At 44.8% G+C, this 20,934-nt stretch overlaps 2 protein-coding genes across 2 annotated transcripts; both read left to right on the top strand.

Annotated features, from left to right (window-relative positions):
• The first annotated feature begins 8,926 nt into the window (after positions 1-8,926).
• LOC109194574 (interferon-induced transmembrane protein 1) lies at positions 8,927-14,248 on the top strand. Its single transcript, XM_019361813.2, has 3 exons — positions 8,927-9,124; positions 13,039-13,265; positions 13,490-14,248. The coding sequence occupies exons 1-3, from the start codon at positions 9,043-9,045 to the stop codon at positions 13,643-13,645; spliced, it is 465 nt and encodes a 154-aa protein (XP_019217358.1). The 5' UTR covers positions 8,927-9,042; the 3' UTR covers positions 13,646-14,248.
• Positions 14,249-17,069: 2,821 nt separating this feature from the next.
• LOC100708952 (dispanin subfamily A member 2b) lies at positions 17,070-19,509 on the top strand. The gene is made up of 3 exons (XM_019361810.2): positions 17,070-17,261; positions 18,054-18,280; positions 18,513-19,509. Exons 1-3 carry the CDS (start codon positions 17,180-17,182, stop codon positions 18,666-18,668), a joined length of 465 nt encoding a protein of 154 aa, XP_019217355.1. The 5' UTR covers positions 17,070-17,179; the 3' UTR covers positions 18,669-19,509.
• The last annotated feature ends 1,425 nt before the right edge of the window (positions 19,510-20,934 follow it).

A 20,934-nucleotide genomic window follows, 5' to 3' on the forward strand; every position in this document is an offset into this window, starting at 1 on the left:
CTTTGTAGCCAGTGAGTGTCTTGATCCCCTGCCACATGTTTCTGGAGTTCTTTGTGTTAAAGTGTTCCTCGATGTTCTGTTTGTATTTGCACTTGGCTTCTTTTATGCCTTTAACCAGAGATTGGCGTGCCTCTTTGTAGACTTGTTGGTCTCCTGATTTGAAGGCGCTGTCACGTGCTCTTAGTAGGGCTTTCACTTCACTGTTGAGCCATGGCTTCTGGTTCGGGAACACTTTAACAGTCTTTGTTGTTGTTACACTCTGAGTACAGAAGCTGATGTATGAGAGTACGGCAGATGTGTGGCCCTTCAAGTCTGATCCTTCTGCAAATACACTCCAATTCGTGTTATCAAAACAGTCTTGTAAGGCCGTGGTGGCTTCCGCGGTCCACACTCTTACTGATTTTTCAGATGTTTTTTGTCTTTGAATTAGAGGTTTATAAGCAGGGATCAGGGACAGAGAGAGATGATCAGAGAGTCTGAGATGAGGCAGGGGGGTTGCCTTGTAAGCATCTGGGATGTTGGTGTAGACCTGGTCTAGTGTGTTGTTTTCCCTCGTCGGAAAGCTCACGTTTTTAAAGAATCCAGGCAGGACAGATTTCAGGTTTGCGTGGTTAAAATCTCCTGCCACGATCACAGCGCAGTCCGGGTGCGTTGTTAGCTGTTTATTAATGGAGCGCTGGAGTAGCTCCATGGCTGACTTAGCATTAGCTTGCGGCGGCACATTAACTGCTATTATTGTGATCGCTGTGAGCTCTCTCGACAGGTAGAAGGGTCTGCACTGAACCATCATGTATTCCAGTGGTTCCCAAACTTTTTTTGCCAGGCCCCCCTTTTTTACAAGAAAAATGTTCGCGCCCCCCCACCACCTAACACCCCCCCCCCCCGCACAAACACATCCTCCAAACACACACACCCATATTTTGTTTACAAACTCCATTGCGGTTTATTTCACACCTCAAACATTTAGTAAGCAATTAAGCAAATACAAGTAAACGGCAATAAATTACAGGTAGTAATAAAATATACTACTAACTCTTTTACGCTACGTCCACACCTACACGGGTATTTTTGAAAACTCAGCTGTTTCTATGCATTTGGGCTTTTCGTCAACACGTAAACGGCGTTGCGATTCACCGAAAACGGAGATTATTTAAAACTCCTTTTTTGCGTTTACGTGTGGACGAGGATTACAGAGTTCGTTGCAACGTCAAAGGTATGTGCCTTTTTTCACGTCACGCTGTGCGCCACGTTATTGTTTACATGAGATGAATTGCAGAATGGCAGATAAGAGACAAAATACTGTTAATTAGTGATGCGCAAATCATGAACGAATCGTTCAATACTCGAGAATCACTTTACTGACTCGTGAATCATGATTCACAAGCGCAACTGACTCACTGACTCATCCCTGTTGCTGTTAGCAATCTAATTTCATTAGTAGAAATATATCTAGCTTATAATTCAAATTGTGAAGAAAAACACAACATCCAGTATCTTAACAAAAACATTTCTGCTCTGAACTGGAAGAAAAAACCCTGAGTAGAAGCTCACATCAAGACAATAGCTCCTCAGTTCAAAGTAGCATCGCTCTGTTAACATGCTAACAGCACATTTGAGCTACTCACCCCCTCCCTTCCTGCGCTGAATCATAGGGGAAGCAAATAACTCATGACTCACTAACCCCCTCCCTCCTGTGCTGAATCATAGAGCGAGCGAATCACTCATGACTCACTAACCCCCTCCCTCCTGTGCTGAATCATAGAGCGAGCGAATCACTCATGACTAGCTAACCCCCTCCCTCCTGTGCTGAATCATAGAGCGAGCGAATCACTCATGACTCACTAACCCCCTCCCTCCTGTGCTGAATCATAGAGCGAACGAATCACTCACTCACTCACCCCCTCCCTCCTGGCTCGCAGCTACTTCTTCTTCTTCTTGGTTGGCAACCAATGTTAAGGCGCACTACCGCCCCCTGGCTCACAGCTCAGTGGACATTTAGATGAGAAAATATATATTTGACATATGTAAGGAAAATACTAATAAAATAAAAATAAACAAAAGAAATGTTCCATTTAGAAATTCTTTTGCTCTTTTTTGCTATATAAAATAGTTGTTTTCTTTAAGAATCACTCATCTTAGTAGTAGGATTTACATTAAAAGAGAAACAAATTAAGTTTGAGTGAAAATGTACATTTTTTGCACTCTCTGGTCAACTGACTCAGTGACTCAAATGACTCAAAAAACCCGATTCACTTTGGTGAGTGACTCATTAAAACTCGATTCAGTAAAAAGAATCAAATTTACCATCACTACTGTTAATCTGACTATCTTCAGGTTTTACACGCTTACATATACACATGCAGTTACTGTCCCTCCATTTAGAAAGGCAGAGGCGTCACGGTGTAATTCTTTTACGTGTAGTTGTTTTTTTTTCCTGTGTAATAATATTCAGCATTGCTATCAATACATTTTTCAAAATGGCTCTCTGTGCAAAATGGGTTTAAACACATAAACAGCTGTGGGATACTGTTTGTCCGTGATTTGAACAGGGGGAACGAATTACGGCAGGATCAGCCTGATATTATTTGTATCCCGCTGTAACTTTACTGCATAAAGAGCTAACATGTCCAAAATGTCAGGAGTAGTTAGTTATTACAAGAAGTGTTTATGAACTAAAAATCAAGAATGTGGGATACTGTTTGTCCGTGATTTGGAGAGCCCAGCGCTGCTCCCGATGCAGGGAAACTAATTTTGCAGGGGAGACCTACCTTGGCACTTGTGCAGGTGAAGCCAAAGGGAAGATATGCTTCACCATATTGTAGCGGGTCAGGGCTGTTCGGGGATGTTATGGACATTTATGTTATGTTTTACAGTTCTGTTTGTTGTCATGTTGTCATGGTGACGGGCGTCGCTCCCTCTGTGTGTGTTTTCCGGTGAGAGAGTGCCCTTTTGTGTTGTTGTTGTTTTGGTTGCCGCGCTGAGCAGTTGCTCGCGGCAGTGTTCTCCAAAAAAAACTCTTAATAAACGGCTGTGCTCCCGGGCTAACACGGCGGGTAGCAAGACCGAACGGAACCTCTGTCTCCTCCGTTTCCTGAGCTCGCCACATTGGTGTCAGAAGTGGGATAGCTCACCCTCGCCGGAATGGAGAGAGACATTCGGAGGCTAGAGCAAGCTATCGAGGAGAACATTACCTGCCTGGGAAGCTGGCGATTGAAGAGAGAGGAAGCTAGCGGCCATGTAAGTCCTCCGACGGGTCCCGACGGCGCGAGCGCACCGCGGCGGCGGCCCGCTGTGACCGATGCTAGGGCAATGCTTGATGGGCTGCCTCCGTCGGCCGACACACCGGGCCCCCGACAGCGAGCAGTGATGCCTGCAACGCCAGCTAAGGTACCGAAATATAACGGGCTAACTCCGCTAGAGCCCTACCTCTCACAAGTACGGCTAGCCGCGAGACATAATGGCTGGAGCGACGGCGAGGCTGCTACCCACCTAGCGTTAGCATTGGAAGGAGATGCACTGCAGGTACTCCATGACTTAGCCCCGTCAGAGCAGCATGAGCTCCAGGCCCTCACCATAGCACTCGAGAGGCGATTTGGGCAGCGGCACTCCACTGAGCAGAGCAGGGAGCAGCTGATTAACCGGAGCTGTAGGCCGGGGGAGAGCCTGGGCACTTTTGCAGCGGATGTGTTGCTGTATGCTCGTCGTGGCTACCCAGAGTTCCCAGCAGCAGCCCGTGAGGAGCTTAGCCTGCATGCTTTCCTGCGAGGGCTTTTTCCAGAGCGACTGCGCCAACACGTCCGCCTGGCCATGCCTCAGACTCTCAGTGAGGCGCTCCTTCAGGCTGAAAGGGCCGAGCCAGTGCTCACCTCGCCGCCTAACCAGCAGGTGCGGCCCCAAACCACCCTCAAATCAGAGCCGCAGACTGCGACGGGGAGGGGGCGGTCGCGGAGATATGCCAGCTGCAGCCCTCGGTGCCTCAGAGGCGTCCTCGTCGTCCCACCGACCGCTGTTACCGGTGCGATGAGCCTGGCCACGTGGCGCGTGACTGCCCAGCACTTGCCCCGACGGCCAGAACTACGAAGCCACAGGGAAATGGGGTGGGAGCGGTGTAGTGAGGGGACCACCGCCCCAGGTTCCTGTCCCCCTCCAAGGACGATGCACGGTGGTGGGCCGGGTTGGGCACCTCAAGGGACTCTACCTGAGCTGCTGCGTTGAGAGCCAGCCATGCCGGGCCCTGGTGGACACGGGGTCCACCATCTCCCTGATACGACCTGGCGTGCTTCCTGGAAAGTCCGGGTCGCTGGACAAGGGTTGGTCGCCCACCGACACCCAGCTGATGACAGTGACGGGGGAGAGAGCTGATATGCGGGGGAAGAAACCGTTGCAGATCCGAGTGAAGGATCTGGAGCTGATTCACGACTTCTGGCTTGCTGACATTCAAGACCAGTGCATCATCGGCCTCGATCTGCTGACCCGCTGGGGGGCCCGCGTCGACACCGCAAAGCGGGCTATCACTCTTGGCACAGAGACCCTCGGCCTCCAGTGCGGTCAAAAGCAGGGAGCGACGGGGGCCAGAGCCAGACGAGACAGGCATCGGGCAGCTGCCGCTCAGTGGACTTCGGGCGCCGGTGGCCCCGGGTCATCTCTACTCACCTCAGCCCCGGCCCCTCAGCCCAACAAATCTCCTTCGACCGAGACAACCGAGGCTGTTTGTGACCTGTGGCAGCGCAGCAGCGTGGGTCTCAACGGTGATCAGCGCCAGCGGTTGCGGTGCCTCCTGGACGAGAATGTGGACCTCTTCGCCGCCAGTGACAAAGACTGCAGGCAGACAGGGCTAGTCCAGCACACCATCGACACAGGCTCCGCCCAACCCATCCGTCTGCGCCCCCACCGGCTGCCCCTCTCAAAACGGCAGGTGGCGGAGGGAAAGATCCGTGAGATGGCTGCGGCTGGGGTGATCGAGCCGTCCAACAGCCCATGGGCGGCACCCGTGGTCCTGGTGGGGAAGAAGGATGGCAGCCCGAGGTTCTGCGTGGACTTTCGCCGTCTCAACGCAGTCACGAAGAAGGACTCGTACCCGCTTCCGCGGATCGACGAGGCCCTAGACTACGTCAGCGGCTCTAGCTGGTTCAGCTCCCTCGACCTACGCAGCGGTTACTGGCAGGTGGAGCTAGCCCCCGAAGCAAGGCCTAAGACTGCGTTCACCATTGGACAGGGGCTGTGGCAGTTCAGGGTCATGCCCTTTGGGCTCTGCAATGCGCCAGCGACGTTTGAGAGGTTGATGGAGAGGGTGCTCGTGAACATCCCCCGTAGCCGCTGTGTTGTGTACCTGGATGACCTGTTGGTACACGGGGGCGACTTCGACAGTGCGCTGTCCCACCTGAGCGAGGTCTTCGGTGCCATCCGTCAAGCTGGGCTGCGGCTCAACCCTGCGAAGTGCCGGCTGTTGACGAGAGAGACTACGTTCTTAGGCCATGTGATCAGCGCTCAGGGCATCGCCACCGATCCCGCAAAGGTGGCTGCGGTCCGGGATTGGCCGACTCCCTCGAACGTCAAAGAACTGGGGAGCTTCCTGGGCCTAGCCTCCTACTACCGTCGGTTCATTAAGGGGTTCGCGACGACAGCCAGCCCCCTCCACCGCTTAACCGACAAGGGCCAGCCGTTTGGCTGGAGTGATGCCTGCGCTGCGGCCTTCGCACAGCTGAAGGAGGCCCTCACCAGAGCCCCAGTCCTGGCCTACCCCGACGCCCGGCAACCCTTCATTGTGGACACTGATGCTAGCGACGTAGGAGTTGGGGCGGTCCTCTCTCAGCAGGACGATGCTGGAGAACGAGTGGTGGCATACTTCAGCCGAACTCTGGGGCGAGCCGAGAGGAACTACTGTGTGACCCGGCGGGAGCTGCTGGCTGTGGTGCTAGCGGTGCGGCACTTCCGGCCATATCTGCACGGCTGCCGGTTCCTCCTGCGCACCGACCATGCATCTCTGACTTGGCTCCTGAACTTCAAACACCCGGAGGGTCAGGTGGCCCGCTGGCTGGAGGTCCTTCAGGGTTACGACTTTGAGATCCAGCATCGGGCAGGTCGACAGCATGGCAACGCTGATGCCCTCTCCAGAAGGCCCTGCATGGCCGTCGAGTGCCGCTACTGTCTGCGACAGGAGGAGCGGGCCCAGGAGGCGCTGGGGTGGCTGCTGCTCAGGCCACGGCCAGCGGAGGGGGATGGCTCCCACTGACCCCGCAGCAGCTGAAGCGGGAGCAGGAGGCCGATGCGACGTTGGTTCAGGTAGGGGCCTGGCTGGAGGCGGCGCAACGCCCCGACTGGACGGGGGTGTCGGGACAGGAGCCCGAGGTGAAGGCCTACTACTCCCAGTACAACAACCTGGAGACCCACGACGGCCTCCTGTACCGGAGATGGCGGACCCCCGGGCAGGGCAGAGATCTCCTGCAGTTGTTGGTGCCTCGGTCGCTGCGGTCGCAGGTGCTCGAGCTCGTCCACGGCTCGGTGGGGCCGGCCACTATGGGAATGCCAAAACTCTCCGCCGTCTCAGAGGACGGTTCTACTGGCCTGGCTGTCAACGGGATGTGGAACTTCATGTGCACTGCTGTGACACCTGCACGGCGCAGAAGGGCCCAACTCAACGCTCCACTGCCCCCCTTCAACAGTACCTGGTGGGGGCCCCGATGGAGCGAGTGGGAGTGGACGTCCTAGGGCCTTTCCCTGTTACGGAGTCAGGGAACCGGTACGTGTTGGTGGCCATGGATTACTTCACAAAGTGGCCGGAGGCCTACGCTGTGCCGGACCAGAGCGCATCGACGACGGCGGAGAAGCTGGTGGAGGAGATTTGTGTCCACGACTTCTTCCGTTCTGTGTCGCGTTGACAATGTCTCATCCCTGAACCTGTGTGAATTTCCCTGTGTTTCCTCGGTCCTCATTTAGTAGTGATGGCCAAATGAAGCTTTCTGAAGCATTGAAGCTTGTATTGAAAAACGGTTCATTACTCGAAGCTTTTCAACACGGTCCTCTCTGGTGACATCTGGTGTCCAAAAATATGAAGAGCAGCTTGAATCCACAAAATAAAACCAACTGCTTCATAATGATTGCCCACTCTACAGAGTGGAATTCTGTCTGATATTGGGCTGCTGTTGTGTTGCTTTGAACGCGTATTTTTTGGTGTTTAAAAAATGTAGTTTATTTGTTTAATAAATAATTTTGACCAGTAAACTTTCCTTGTTTGAACATGCACCATGGTGTGGTCTTTCTTTGCTTGGGACTTCTTGATGTTGGTAAATACAATAATGGAAAAATACCACGTTACATATAGCATACATATAATATTGCGCAATATGGAGTATGCTTCTGCCGTGAGGTCCTGCCTCCATGTACTTATGCAATTAATCGCTAGACGGGTATATTTATAAATAATATTATATTAGGGGAATTTTCCTTTACATGATTTTGACCTGGGGGCAGAATTGATTGTGAAATGGAAAGGGAAATGCTCATGAACTTGCAAATTAAAAACATGATGCATTTAAGGAAACCCTTTTTCATTTTTATTTAAGAAGAGAATTTGTTCCACTGTGCGATGGCCGAACCTGTTCCTGTTCGTGGAGATAATTTCTCCTGCCTTAAGGAAAATCCCTTCACATGGCACAGAAGAGGCTGGAGTGCAGAAAAACCGGTAGAGATGCAGTTATACAGTCTACCTGGGCCCCACAAACTATCAGCTGAAGGGAATAAATAAATTAAATTGCTGCACATTTTGTAGACTAACATTTTAAGATTATTTTTTAAAATAAAATATATCTTTTTATAACATTAAATGTTACGAGTCAAATGGAAGTTTTTCTAAAGTTATTTAATGATATTTATATTATGAAAAGCAGATTTTTGACATTTTAAGTTTTTCCCGTTTTCAGATAAAATAAACACGCGCAAAACAAAAACAAACACCCAGAATGCAAAGCTGGAAAACCCACCGACCAAAATCAACTCAAAATACTCCCACACAACAGAACCAAATCTCTCAGTAGAATGATCAGTGGTTCGCTATCTGTCACCATCAAAACACTCCACACATCCCGCGAATGATTCACTTCCTTCCATTTGAATCAGGTACCGAAGCAGTTACGTGCGTAATGAAGCTTCGGACGTCACTGGTCACGTGACTTTTGCCAAACGAAGCAAGCCTCGACACAGTGCTTCTGAACCAGTGTGTTGTTTTTTTCGACACACGCTCCGGAGCCTCAGCTTCAAGCGGGCCATCACTATCATTTAGCATTCCCAGTCTAGTTTTGTATCATTGTTAAGCCTGCAATAAAGCCGTGATTTTTAAGTTCAGTTCTGTTTCCATGAGTTTTGCGTTTGGGTCCTCACCTGGCTGCGCACAGCCAGTTCATGACAAGCATCTCATCTGGTCTCATCTGACAAGACCATATCCTCAGAGTATTTCACAGGCTTGTCTAAATGTTGCTCAGTAAAGTTTAAATGTTCTTCAAGATGCTTTACCTCATTACTTATTTTCTTTGAAACAATTTTCCATGCTGATTCCAGATCTTTCTGTAGTGCTCCACAGGTGCACTACTTTCTTGGCGACTGGATAACTCTTCTGGTAATTCCTTTCACTCCTCTGTGTCCTGACCTCCAGTGTCTTGACTTTGCGTGCATTTTTCGCATCTCCATTTCCTCATGCGTTCAAAATTCTTTCCCTATACTGTTTCTCATTAGAGCACATAATTTATGGACATCTAATGGATAGATTGTTGCTTACATCTGGTGAGAATTTCATGTCAATACCACCTTTCAAAATATATTTACTTAGAAAAGTGTCCAATATTTGTTTTACCTACTGTATCTCTGACTGTCACTGTAGCAACAAAGGCTGTGTTGAACTTCCTTCCTTTACCTTTTTCATCATGCCAATGACGCAGATACCTGAACACAGCACAGCACAAATGTGAAACTTAACCACCAACGTCTGCTTTCAACTCCCGCATGCTGAGCACGCTGTAAACTTCACATAATTACAGACGGCTGAGTCCAATGACTGACATGTTTCGTGATACTGGAACTGAAGATAGGGTTGTTTTAGTAGAGTCTGAGGAGAGAGACGATGAACTTCAAAGTAGGAAAACTTTTTAATTTCCATTTCCTTTTGTGTCTGTGTAACTGTGTGTGTGTGGCAATGCTGTCTGTTTTTATGCTGAGGCTGTTGCACAATGGAGGAATCTTGTGCGAGACTTTTTCTTGAAGTTTCTCTGCCATATATTGAAGTTGTGACATAAGAATCTTTATGTTTCTCTTTGGTTGTAATTGAAATTGAATTTTGTGGTTGTGGTGGTTAGTACAGTTTTCAGAAGAAGACATCTGCATTTGTTCTGTGCTCACTTACAGAAAAGCAATCAAGATGTCAGGGTTGGGGGAGGGGTGGTAGATGATGTTTATGTGCTCAAGCCCACTGACACTCAGCATATTCATCCAGCATGTCAGACCTGTTAAATAGCTTAATGTGAAAAGCAGAAGAAAGCTTTTATCACTGTGCTTAAGCAATTTTTTTTATATCACTGCATGCTAACTTTATATCACTGCATGCTAACGTTAATTAATTAACGAAAGACCAAGACAGACTTTTAATTCATTTGAAAGCCTGATGCTTAGCCTCGTCCACCCCAGCTGTAAAACTCAGAAACCAGTCTTACTTGTTATCATCTATCGTCCACCTGGGCCTTACACAGAGTTTCTCTCTGATTTCTCAGACTTTTTATCTGATTTAGTGCTCAGCTCAGATAAAATAATTATTGTGGGTGATTTTAACATCCATGTAGATTCTAAAAATGACAGCCTCAACATCGCATTTAATCTGTTATTGGACTCAATTGGCTTCTCTCAAAATGTAAAAGAACCCACCCACCACTTTAATCACACTCTAGATCTTGTTTTAAGGTATGGCATAGAAACTGAACATTTAACAGTGTTTCCTGAAAACCCTCTGCTGTCTGATCATTTCCTGATAACATTTACATTTACAATAATTGATTACACAGCAGTGGAGAGTAGACTTTATCAAAGTAGATGTCTTTCTGAAAGTGCTGTAACTAAGTTTAAGAATATAATCCACCCACTGTTATCATCTTCAATGCCCTGTACCAACATAGAGCAGAGCATCTATCTGAACGCTACTCCAACAGAGGTCGATTATCTTGTTAATAATTTTACCTCCTCACTACGTACGACTCTGGATACTGTAGCTCCTGTGAAAACTAAGGCCTCAAATCCAAAGTCCCTGACTCCGTGGTATAATTTTCAAACACGTAGCCTAAAGCAGATAACTCGTAAGCTGGAGAGGAAATGGCGTGTCACAAATTTAGAGGATCATCATTTAGCCTGGAGAAATAGTTTGCTGCTTTATAAAAAAGCCCTCCGCAAAGCCAGAACATCTTACTATTCGTCACTGATTGAAGAAAATAAGAACAACCCCAGGTTTCTCTTCAGCACTGTAGCCAGGCTGACAAAAAGTCAGAGCTCTACTGAGCCAACAATCCCTTTAACGTTAACTAGTAATGACTTCATGAACTTCTTCACAAATAAAATTTTTATCATTAGAGAAAAAATTACCAATAATCATCCCACAGATGTAACATTATCTACAGCTACTTTTAGTACCATCAGTGTTAAGTTAGACTATTTTTCTCCAATTGATCTTTCTGAGTTAACTTCAATAATTAATTCCTCCAAACCATCAACGTGTCTTTTAGACCCCATTCCTACAAAACTGCTCAAAGAAGTCCTGCCATTAATTAATGCTTCAATCTTAAATATGATCAACCTATCTCTAATAATCGGCTATGTACCACAGGCCTTCAAGGTGGCTGTAGTTAAACCTTTACTTAAAAAGCCATCTCTAGACCCAGCTGCCTTAGCTAATTATAGGCCAATCTCCAACCTTCCTTTCATATCAAAAATCCTTGAAAGAGTAGTTGTCAAACAGCTAACAGATCATCTGCAGAGGAATGGCTTATTTGAAGAGTTTCAGTCAGGTTTCAGAGCTCATCACAGCACAGAAACAGCTTTAGTGAAGGTTACAAATGATCTTCTTATGGCCTCTGACAGTGGACTCATCTCTGTGCTTGTCCTGCTAGACCTCAGTGCTGCGTTCGATACTGCTGACCATAATATCCTATTAGAGCGATTAGAACATGCTGTAGGTATTAAAGGTACTGTACTGCAGTGGTTTGTATCATATCTATCTAATAGACTCCAATTTGTACATGTAAATGGAGAGTCCTCTTCACACACTAAGGTCAATTATGGTGTTCCACAGGGTTCAGTGCTAGGACCAATTCTATTTACATTATACATGCTTCCCTTAGGCAGCATCATTAGAAGACATAGCATAAATTTTCACTGCTATGCAGATGATACGCAGCTCTATCTATCCATGAAGCCAGGTATCACAGACCAATTAGTTAAACTGCAGGAATGTCTTAAAGACATAAAGACCTGGATGGCCGCTAACTTTCTGCTTCTTAATTCAGATAAAACTGAGGTTATTGTACTCGGCCCTGAAAATCTTAGAAATATGGTATCTAAGCAGATTCTTACTCTGGATGGCATTACCTTGGCCTCCAGTAACACTGTGAGAAACCTTGGAGTCATTTTTGACCAGGACATGTCCTTCAACGCACATATTAAACAAATATGTAAGACTGCTTTCTTCCATTTGCGCAACATCTCTAAAATTAGAAATATCCTGTCTCAGAGTGATGCTGAAAAACTAGTTCATGCATTTATTACTTCCAGGCTGGACTACTGTAATTCTTTATTATCAGGATGTCCTAAAAACTCGCTGAGAAGCCTTCAGCTAATCCAAAATGCTGCAGCAAGAGTACTGACAGGGACTAGAAAGAGAGAGCATATTTCTCCTGTTTTGGCTTCCCTTCATTGGCTTCCTGTTAAATCCAGAATTGAATTCAAAATCCTGCTCCTCACATACAAGGTCTTAAATAATCAGGCCCCATCTTATCTTAATGACCTTGTAGTACCATATCACCCTATTAGAGCACTTCGCTCTTGCACTGCAGGCCTACTTGTTGTTCCTAGAGTATTTAAAAGTAGAATGGGAGGCAGAGCCTTCAGTTTTCAGGCCCCTCTTCTGTGGAACCAACTTCCAGTTTGGATTCGGGAGACAGACACTATCTCTACTTTCAAGATTAGGCTTAAAACTTTCCTTTTTGCTAAAGCATATAGTTAGGGCTGGACCAGGTGACCCTGAATCCTCCCTTAGTTATGCTGCAATAGACGTAGACTGCCGGGGATTCCCATGATGCATTGAGTTTTTCCCTTCCAGTCACCTTTCTCACTCACTATGTGTTAATAGACGTCTCTGCATCAAATCATATCTGTTATTAATCTCTGTCTCTCTTCCACAGCATGTCTTTATCCTGTTTTCCTTCTTTCACCCCAACCGGTCGCAGCAGATGGCCCCGCCCCTCCCTGAGCCTGGTTCTGCCGGAGGTTTCTTCCTGTTAAAAGGGAGTTTTTCCTTCCCACTGTCGCCAAAGTGCTTGCTCATCGGGGGTCATATGATTGTTGGGTTTTTCTCTGTATTTATTATTGTGCGATCTACTGTACAATATAAAGCGCCTTGAGGCGACTTTTGTTGTGATTTGGCGCTATACAAATAAAATTGAATTGAATTGAATTGAATAACTTAGTTTGTGTCACCAACTGTGAGTACAAAATCCTCAAAAAAATGTGTCCTCTGTCCCAAATCATTTATTCACAGTCATATTATTTACATTATTTATATTTATTAATTTATTCAGTGAATTCAGATTTCAGAATTCAAAGATTTAGAAAAATTCAGTTGCGAGGACACAGCAACCTTTTGGAAATACCTGGACCCCAAAGACAGAGCTGTTACTGTTCAGTTTCTAGTAAAACCAACTGCTTTAACTCCCTCACTGCCCACAGACTTCAAAAATGAAATCATCAGTGTCAGTAACTCTTTTCAACATCTTTCCTCTCTCCAAACTGCAGCTGAGGTCAGACCAGTGACAGCAATGAATCCTCCAGCTTATGTTCCAGTGCAGGTGAGGACCTATGATGGGCCCTCTGGACAGCCTGGAGGATCTGTATTGGTTCAGCACACCACTGTGAACGTCATCACTGAGCCTCCGAAGGACCATTTTATCTGGTCCCTCCTCTGCTTTGCCTACTTAAACCCTTGTTGTCTTGGACTTGCAGCTCTCATTTATTCTATCAAGGTGAAGTTAATTAAATCAGCTTTTTTCAGCACCTGTTATTCTTCTGAGTGTGTGTGTGTGTGTGTGTGTGTGTGCGTGTGTGTGTGTGTGCATGAATAAATATATTAATTTTTAACTGTCTGCTTACTATGACCTACATTATATTGATTTTACCACATAGATCAAGTTACATCTCCATGAACTCCAACTACACTTTTACAATCTATATGTTTTTGTGCTTTTAGGCCAGAGACCAGAAGGTGGCTGGAGATTTGGAGGGTGCACGGCATTATGGGGCCACTGCTCGCCAGCTTAACATCACCTCCACAGTCCTGGTTGCCCTTGGACTCCTGATATTCATTATTATGATCGCAGTTGTTTTTGCACGGATATCTCGTTAAGCCCTCAAAGTAACAAACCCTGACAAAACGCTTCCTTTTAACAGACTGCAGTGCATTGCTTGCTGCTGTGACTTAACATTAAAGACTTTGGATGAGAAATATTAACATCAGTTTTATGATCAGTCTTCATTATTAGATTTTGACTATGATTTGTCTCTGTTGGCATGTCTTTTGTTAGAAAAAGATAACATTTCATATATATTGTTTTTTCATATTTCAGTGAAGGTAAATGTATATAAAGTTGATTTTTCGCTAATTAAATTAATGTTTGTTCCTATCTATCTTCACCCAGGTGAAAAATAAGCACACTGCATTTGGCATTTGCTAAATTGCATACAGAACAATGAATAACAGTATTCAGAATTCTTCTTTGTTCACAAAAACCTTTTTTCTGTAGCTGTGGATCATGCTGCATATTCACTGAAAGGGATCTCAGCTCATTTAAGGCAGGAAAATATGTTTATTGAGATGTTTCATTTTCCACTCACTAATATTCCACAGAAACAGTGTGGACATTTCATCCCCTTAGAATTTGTTTGATTTAGAGAATTAAGAGTTGATTTGTATGCTATGTTGTAATAAATATTATCTTTGAGATTTAAATGGTGTTGGACTGTAACTCATTAAAAAAAATGTATTTACTAGGGGTGGGAGCTTTGTAGCTACTGTAGCAATTCTTTCTTCCTTTTTAGAAATGAATATTGTAGTTTAATATCTTAGTATGGAAATAGTCTACTTCTGAGGAATTGTTGTTTTCAGGTTTATTTCCAGTTGAGTAGATTTTTTTTGTTGTTACACTAAACTGACCATATTAACTCAATAAAGGTATCACACTTGGGAATCTTCTTCTTTCACTGCCCAATTTAGGAGTCGCAACAGCAGATCATCTTTCTCCATCTCACCCCATCCCTTGCATCCTCCTCTGTTACACCAACCCTCCTTCACTATACCCTTGAATCTTTTCTGTGGTCTTCCCATTTTCCTATGAAGCCTCTGATAGTCACCTCTCTCTCCCTAAACTATCTTCACCAACTCTTTCTTGCAGTTTCATTATGGCACAGTTCTGCACATCTCTCTTGTTTTAAAAAACTGGAACCAGTCCACTTCTTCTTCATGCCTCAGCCATCCTCTCACTCTTCCCAGGAGGGTGGCATGGATGCCCCTCCGGTGGTCCTCCTTGGGGTCTTGCACTCTGGGGCCTGGATGTCCTCCATGCCTGCTTCATGCCCTGGGGGACGGGGCTATGGCTCCCCATACCCTCTAGCAGATCGTTACATGGAGAAACCTTTTGAATACAAGCGCGCTCATCCACACAGGTGTGCACACGGGTGTTCACTGTTCATAGATACTGAATTTCCTGAGGGTCCTCAGGAAGTACAAACCAGACTCCAGCCTGCTGCTGACCTTCTACCACTCGTCCATTGAGAGTCTGCTAACATACTGCATCACAGTATGGTACGGCAGCTGCACTAAGGCGGATAGAGTGAGGCTTCAGTGAGTAGTCAAGGTAGCACAGAAGATCATCAGCTGCCCTCTCTCCTCCCTGATGGACATGTATTCCTCCTGCTGCATCAGCAGAGAAATGCACATAATCAATGACATTTCCCACCCTGGCTTTGACCTTTTCAACCTGCTTCCCTCAGGGAAGCACTACAGGTGCATCAGCACAAATACCCAAAGACTCAAGAACAGTTTCTTCCCAGAAGCCATAACCACCCTGAACTCACACATCCACCGATAACACAGTTCCACTGCCCATTCCAAGAACTTCCCTCTATAAACCACCACTGTGCAATAACCCAAACTGTATATACACAAGACTACTTATTTACATATTTATTTCCTTTTTCCCGGATTTTTATATTTGTGCATTTTATATATGTATATTTTTTCTTTTTTCGAAATACTGTTCACATGTAGCTAGTGCTGCAGAAACTGTGCACCTCGCCCCCATTTCTTCTCCCACATGTTAGCACTGAGTTTGAGATGCTCAGTATCTCACTGTACATCTGTATAGTGACAATAAAGGCATTCTATTCTATTCTATTCTAAAATACAGTCAGCGTTGATCAGAGGATGATGCCATTTGGAGCCTACAAATAAAGTGACACTATTAACCTTTTCTTTGTAGTTTCAATTGTACGAAGCATGTCGGTCCCATTTGTTGAAGAACATCCCCACACCATCATGTTCGTACCTCCAGACTTCACTGTTGGTCCGGTGTTTTTGGGGTGATATGCAGTGCCTTTTGACCTCCAAAACACGGTGTGTATTGTAGCATTGTCATGGTCCTGGCTCATTTTGACCCAGCGTTCTTAGTTTTCTTGTGTTTTTGTATTTTGTTCTTTATTTATTCCATAGTTCCTAGGTTGTTCTGTTAAGATGTTGCTTATTAGATTTACCCCTCGTGACTTTACCCCCTGTGTGCCCCCTCTGTGTATCTGTGAGTCCTCGTTTCTCCTCCTTGTGTTTTATTTCATGTTTTCCTCAGCCCCCTATGTCTGTGTTCTCTCTCCTCCTCTGGTCTGCGTCTCTGTGTACTTCCTGTTTTACTTTGATAGTCTCCCGACAGTGTGCGTCAGTGTTGTGTTTGCTCCTGCCGTGTCTCGCTATGATTATCAGTGTCACCTGTGTTCCCCGTGTGCTTCCACTTCCCTCGTTAACCCTCTGTGTATTTGTGTCCACGTCTTCTTCCGTTCTGTGTCGCGTCGACAATGTCTCATCCCTGAACCTGTGTGATTTTCCCTGTGTTTCCTCGGTCCTCAGTTCGGCATTCCCAGTCTAGTTTTGTATCATTGTTAAGCCTGCAATAAAGCCGTGATTTTTAAGTTCAGTTCTGTTTCCATGAGTTTTGCGTTTGGGTCCTCACCTGGCTGCGCACAGCCAGTTCATGACAAGCATCTCATCTGGTCTCATCTGACAAGACAATATCCTCAGAGTATTTCACAGGCTTGTCTAAATGTTGCTCAGTAAAGTTTAAATGTTCTTCAAGATGCTTTACCTCTTTACTTATTTTCTTTGAAACAATTTTCCATGCTGATTCCAGATCTTTCTGTAGTGCTCTACAGGTGCACTATTTTGTTGACGACTGGATAACTCTTCTGGTAATTCTTTTCACTCCTCTGTGTCCTGACCTCCAGTGTCTTGACTTTGCTTGCGTTTTTGCATCTCCATTTCCTCATGTGTTCAAAATTCTTTCCCTATACTGTTTCTCATTAGAGCACATAATTTATGGACATCTACTGGATAGATTGTTGCTTACATCTGGTGAGAATTTCATGTCAATACCAACTTCCAAAATATATTTACTTAGAAAAGTGTCCAATATTTGTTTTACCTACTGTATTTCTGACTGTCACTGTAGCAACAAAGGCTGTGTTGAACTTCCTTCCCTTACCTGTTTCATCATGCCAATGACGCAAATACCTGAACACAGCACAGCACAAATGTGAAACTAAACCACCAACGTCTGCTTTCAACTCCCGTATGCTGAGCACGCTGTAAACTTCACATAATTGCAGACGCCTGAGTCCAATGACTGACATGTTTCGTGATACTGGAACTGAAGATAGGGTTGTTTTAGTAGAGTCTGAGGAGAGGGACGATGAACTTCAAAGTAGGAAAACTTTTTAATTTCCATTTCCTTTTGTGTCTGTGTAGCTGTGTGTGTGTGGCAATGCTGTCTGTTTTTATGCTGAGGCTGCTGCACAATGGAGGAATCTTGTGCGAGACTTTTTCTTGAAGTTTCTCTGCCATATATTGAAGTTGTGACATAAGAATCTTTATGTTTCTCTTTGGTTGTAATTGAAATTGAATTTTGTGGTGGTGCTGCAGCATTGGTAAGGTTAGTACAGTTTTCAGAAGAAGACATCTGCATTTGTTCTGTGCTCACTTACAGAAAAGCAATCAAGATGTCAGGGTTGGGGGAGGGGTGGTAGATGATGTTTGTGTGCTCAAGCCCACTGACACTCAGCATATTCATCCAGCATGTCAGACCTGTTAAATAGCTTAATGTGAAAAGCAGAAGAAAGATTTTATCACTGTGCTTAAGCAATTTTTTTATATCACTGCATGCTAACTTAGTTTGTGTCACCAACTGTGAGTACAAAATCCTCAAAAAAATGTGTCCTCTGTCCCAAACCATTTATTCACAGCCATATTATTTACATTATTTATATTTATTAATTTATTCAGTGAATTCAGATTTCAGAATTCAAAGATTTAGAAGAATTCAGTTGCGAGGACACAGCAACCTTTTGGAAATACCTGGGCCCCAAAGACAGAGCTGTTACTGTTCAGTTTCTAGTAAAACCAACTGCTTTAACTCCCTCACTGCCCACAGACTTCAAAAATGAAATCATCAGTGTCAGTAACTCTTTTCAACATCTTTCCTCTCTCCAACCTGCAGCTGAGGTCAGACCAGTGACAGCAATGAATCCTCCAGCTTACGTTCCAATGCAGGTGAGGACCTATGATGGGCCCTCTGGACAGCCTGGAGGATCTGTATTGGTTCAGCACACCACTGTGAACGTCATCACTGAGCCTCCAAAGGACCATTTTATCTGGTCCCTCCTCTGCTTTGCCTACTTAAACCCTTGTTGTCTTGGACTTGCAGCTCTCATTTATTCTATCAAGGTGAAGTTAATTAAATCAGCTTTTTTCAGCACCTGTTATTCTTCTGAGTGTATGTGTGCATGTGTGTGTGTGTGTGTGTGTGTGTGTCTGTGTGTGTGCATGAATAAATATATTAATTTTTAACTGTCTGCTTACTATGACCTACATTATATTGATTTTACCACATAGATCAAGTTACATGTCCATGAACTCCAACTACACTTTTACAATCTATATGTTTCTGTGCTTTTAGGCCAGAGACCGGAAGGTGGCTGGAGATTTGGAGGGTGCACGGCATTATGGGGCCACTGCTCGCCAGCTTAACATCACCTCCACAGTCCTGGTTGCCCTTGGACTCCTGATATTCATTATTATGATCGCAGTTGTTTTTGCACGGATATCTCGTTAAGCCCTCAAAGTAACAAACCCTGACAAAACGCTTCCTTTTAACAGACTGCAGTGCATTGCTTGCGGCTGTGACTTAACATTAAAGTCTTTGGATGAGAAATATTAACATCAGTTTTATGATCAGTCTTCATTATTAGATTTTGACTATGATTTGTCTCTGTTGGCATGTCTTTTGTTAGAAAAAGATAACATTTCATATATATTGTTTTTTCATATTTCAGTGAAGGTAAATGTATATAAAGATGATTTTTGGCTAATTAAATTAATGTTTGTTCCTATCTATCTTCACCCAGGTGAAAAATAAGCACACTGCATTTGGCATTTGCTAACTTGCATACGGAACAATGAATAACAGTATTCAGAATTCTTCTTTGTTCACAAAAACCTTTTTTCTGTAGCTGTGGATCATGCTGCATATTCACTGAAAGGGATCTCAGCTCATTTAAGGCAGGAAAATATGTTTATTGAGATGTTTCATTTTCCACTCACTAATATTCCACAGAAACAGTGTGGACATTTCATCCCCTTAGAATTTGTTTGATTTAGAGAATTAAGAGTTGATTTGTATGCTATGTTGTAATAAATATTATCTTTGAGATTTAAATGGTGTTGGACTGTAACTCATTAAAAAAAATGTATTTACTAGGGGTGGGAGCTCTGTAGCTACTGTAGCAATTCTTTCTTCCTTTTTAGAAATGAATATTGTAGTTTAATATCTTAGTATGGAAATAGTCTACTTCTGAGGAATTGTTGTTTTCAGGTTTATTTCCAGTTGAGTAGATTTTTTTTGTTGTTACACTAAACTGACCATATTAACTCAATAAAGGTATCACACTTGGGAATCTTCTTCTTTCACTGCCCAATTTAGGAGTCGCAACAGCAGATCATCTTTCTCCATCTCACCCCATCCCTTGCATCCTCCTCTGTTACACCAACCCTCCTTCACTATACCCTTGTATCTTTTCTGTGGTCTTCCCATTTTCCTATGAAGCCTCTGATAGTCACCTCTCTCTCCCTAAACTATCTTCACCAACTCTTTCCTGCAGGTTCATTATGGCACAGTTCTGCACATCTCTCTTGTTTTAAAAAACTGGAACCAGTCCACTTCTTCTTCATGCCTTAGCCATCCTCTCACTCTTCCCAGGAGGGTGGCATGGATGCCCCTCCGGTGGTCCTCCTTGGGGTCTTGCACTCTGGGGCCTGGATGTTCTCCATGCCTGCTTCATGCCCTGGGGGACGGGGCTATGGCTCCCCATACCCTCTAGCAGATCGTTACATGGAGAAACCTTTTGAATACAAGCGCGCTCATCCACACAGGTGTGCACACGGGTGTTCACTGTTCATAGATACTGAATTTCCTGAGGGTCCTCAGGAAGTACAAACCAGACTCCAGCCTGCTGCTGACCTTCTACCACTCGTCCATTGAGAGTCTGCTAACATACTGCATCACAGTATGGTACGGCAGCTGCACTAAGGCGGATAGAGTGAGGCTTCAGTTGATTAGTCAAGGTAGCACAGAAGATCATTGGCTGCCCTCTCTCCTCCCTGATGGACATGTATTCCTCCTGCTGCATCAATAGAGCAACGAACATAATCAATGACATTTCCCACCCTGGCTTTGACCTTTTCAACCTGCTTCCCTCAGGGAAGCACTACAGGTGCATCAGCACAAATACCCAAAGACTCAAGAACAGTTTCTTCCCAGAAGCCATAACCACCCTGAACTCACACATCCACTGATAACACAGTTCCACCGCCCATTCCAAGAACTTCCCTCTATAAACCACCACTGTGCAATAACCCAAACTGTATATACACAAGACTACTTATTTACATATTTATTTCCTTTTTCCCGGATTTTTATATTTGTGCATTTTATATATGTATATTTTTTCTTTTTTCGAAATACTGTTCACATGTAGCTAGTGCTGCAGAAACTGTGCACCTCGCCCCCATTTCTTCTCCCACATGTTAGCACTGAGTTTGAGATGCTCAGTATCTCATTGTACATCTGTATAGTGACAATAAAGGCATTCTATTCTATTCTATTCTATTCTATTCTATTCTATTCTATTCTAAAATACAGTCAGCGTTGATCAGAGGATGATGCCATTTGGAGCCTACAAATAAAGTGACACTATTAACCTTTTCTTTGTAGTTTCAAATATACAAAGCATGTCGGTCCCATTTGTTGAAGAACATCCCCACACCATCATGTTCGTACCTCCAGACTTCACTGTTGGTCCAGTGCTTTTGGGGTGATATGC

Source organism: Oreochromis niloticus, linkage group LG7 (assembly GCF_001858045.2).
Source record: "Oreochromis niloticus isolate F11D_XX linkage group LG7, O_niloticus_UMD_NMBU, whole genome shotgun sequence".
Lineage (NCBI taxonomy): Eukaryota > Metazoa > Chordata > Actinopteri > Cichliformes > Cichlidae > Oreochromis > Oreochromis niloticus.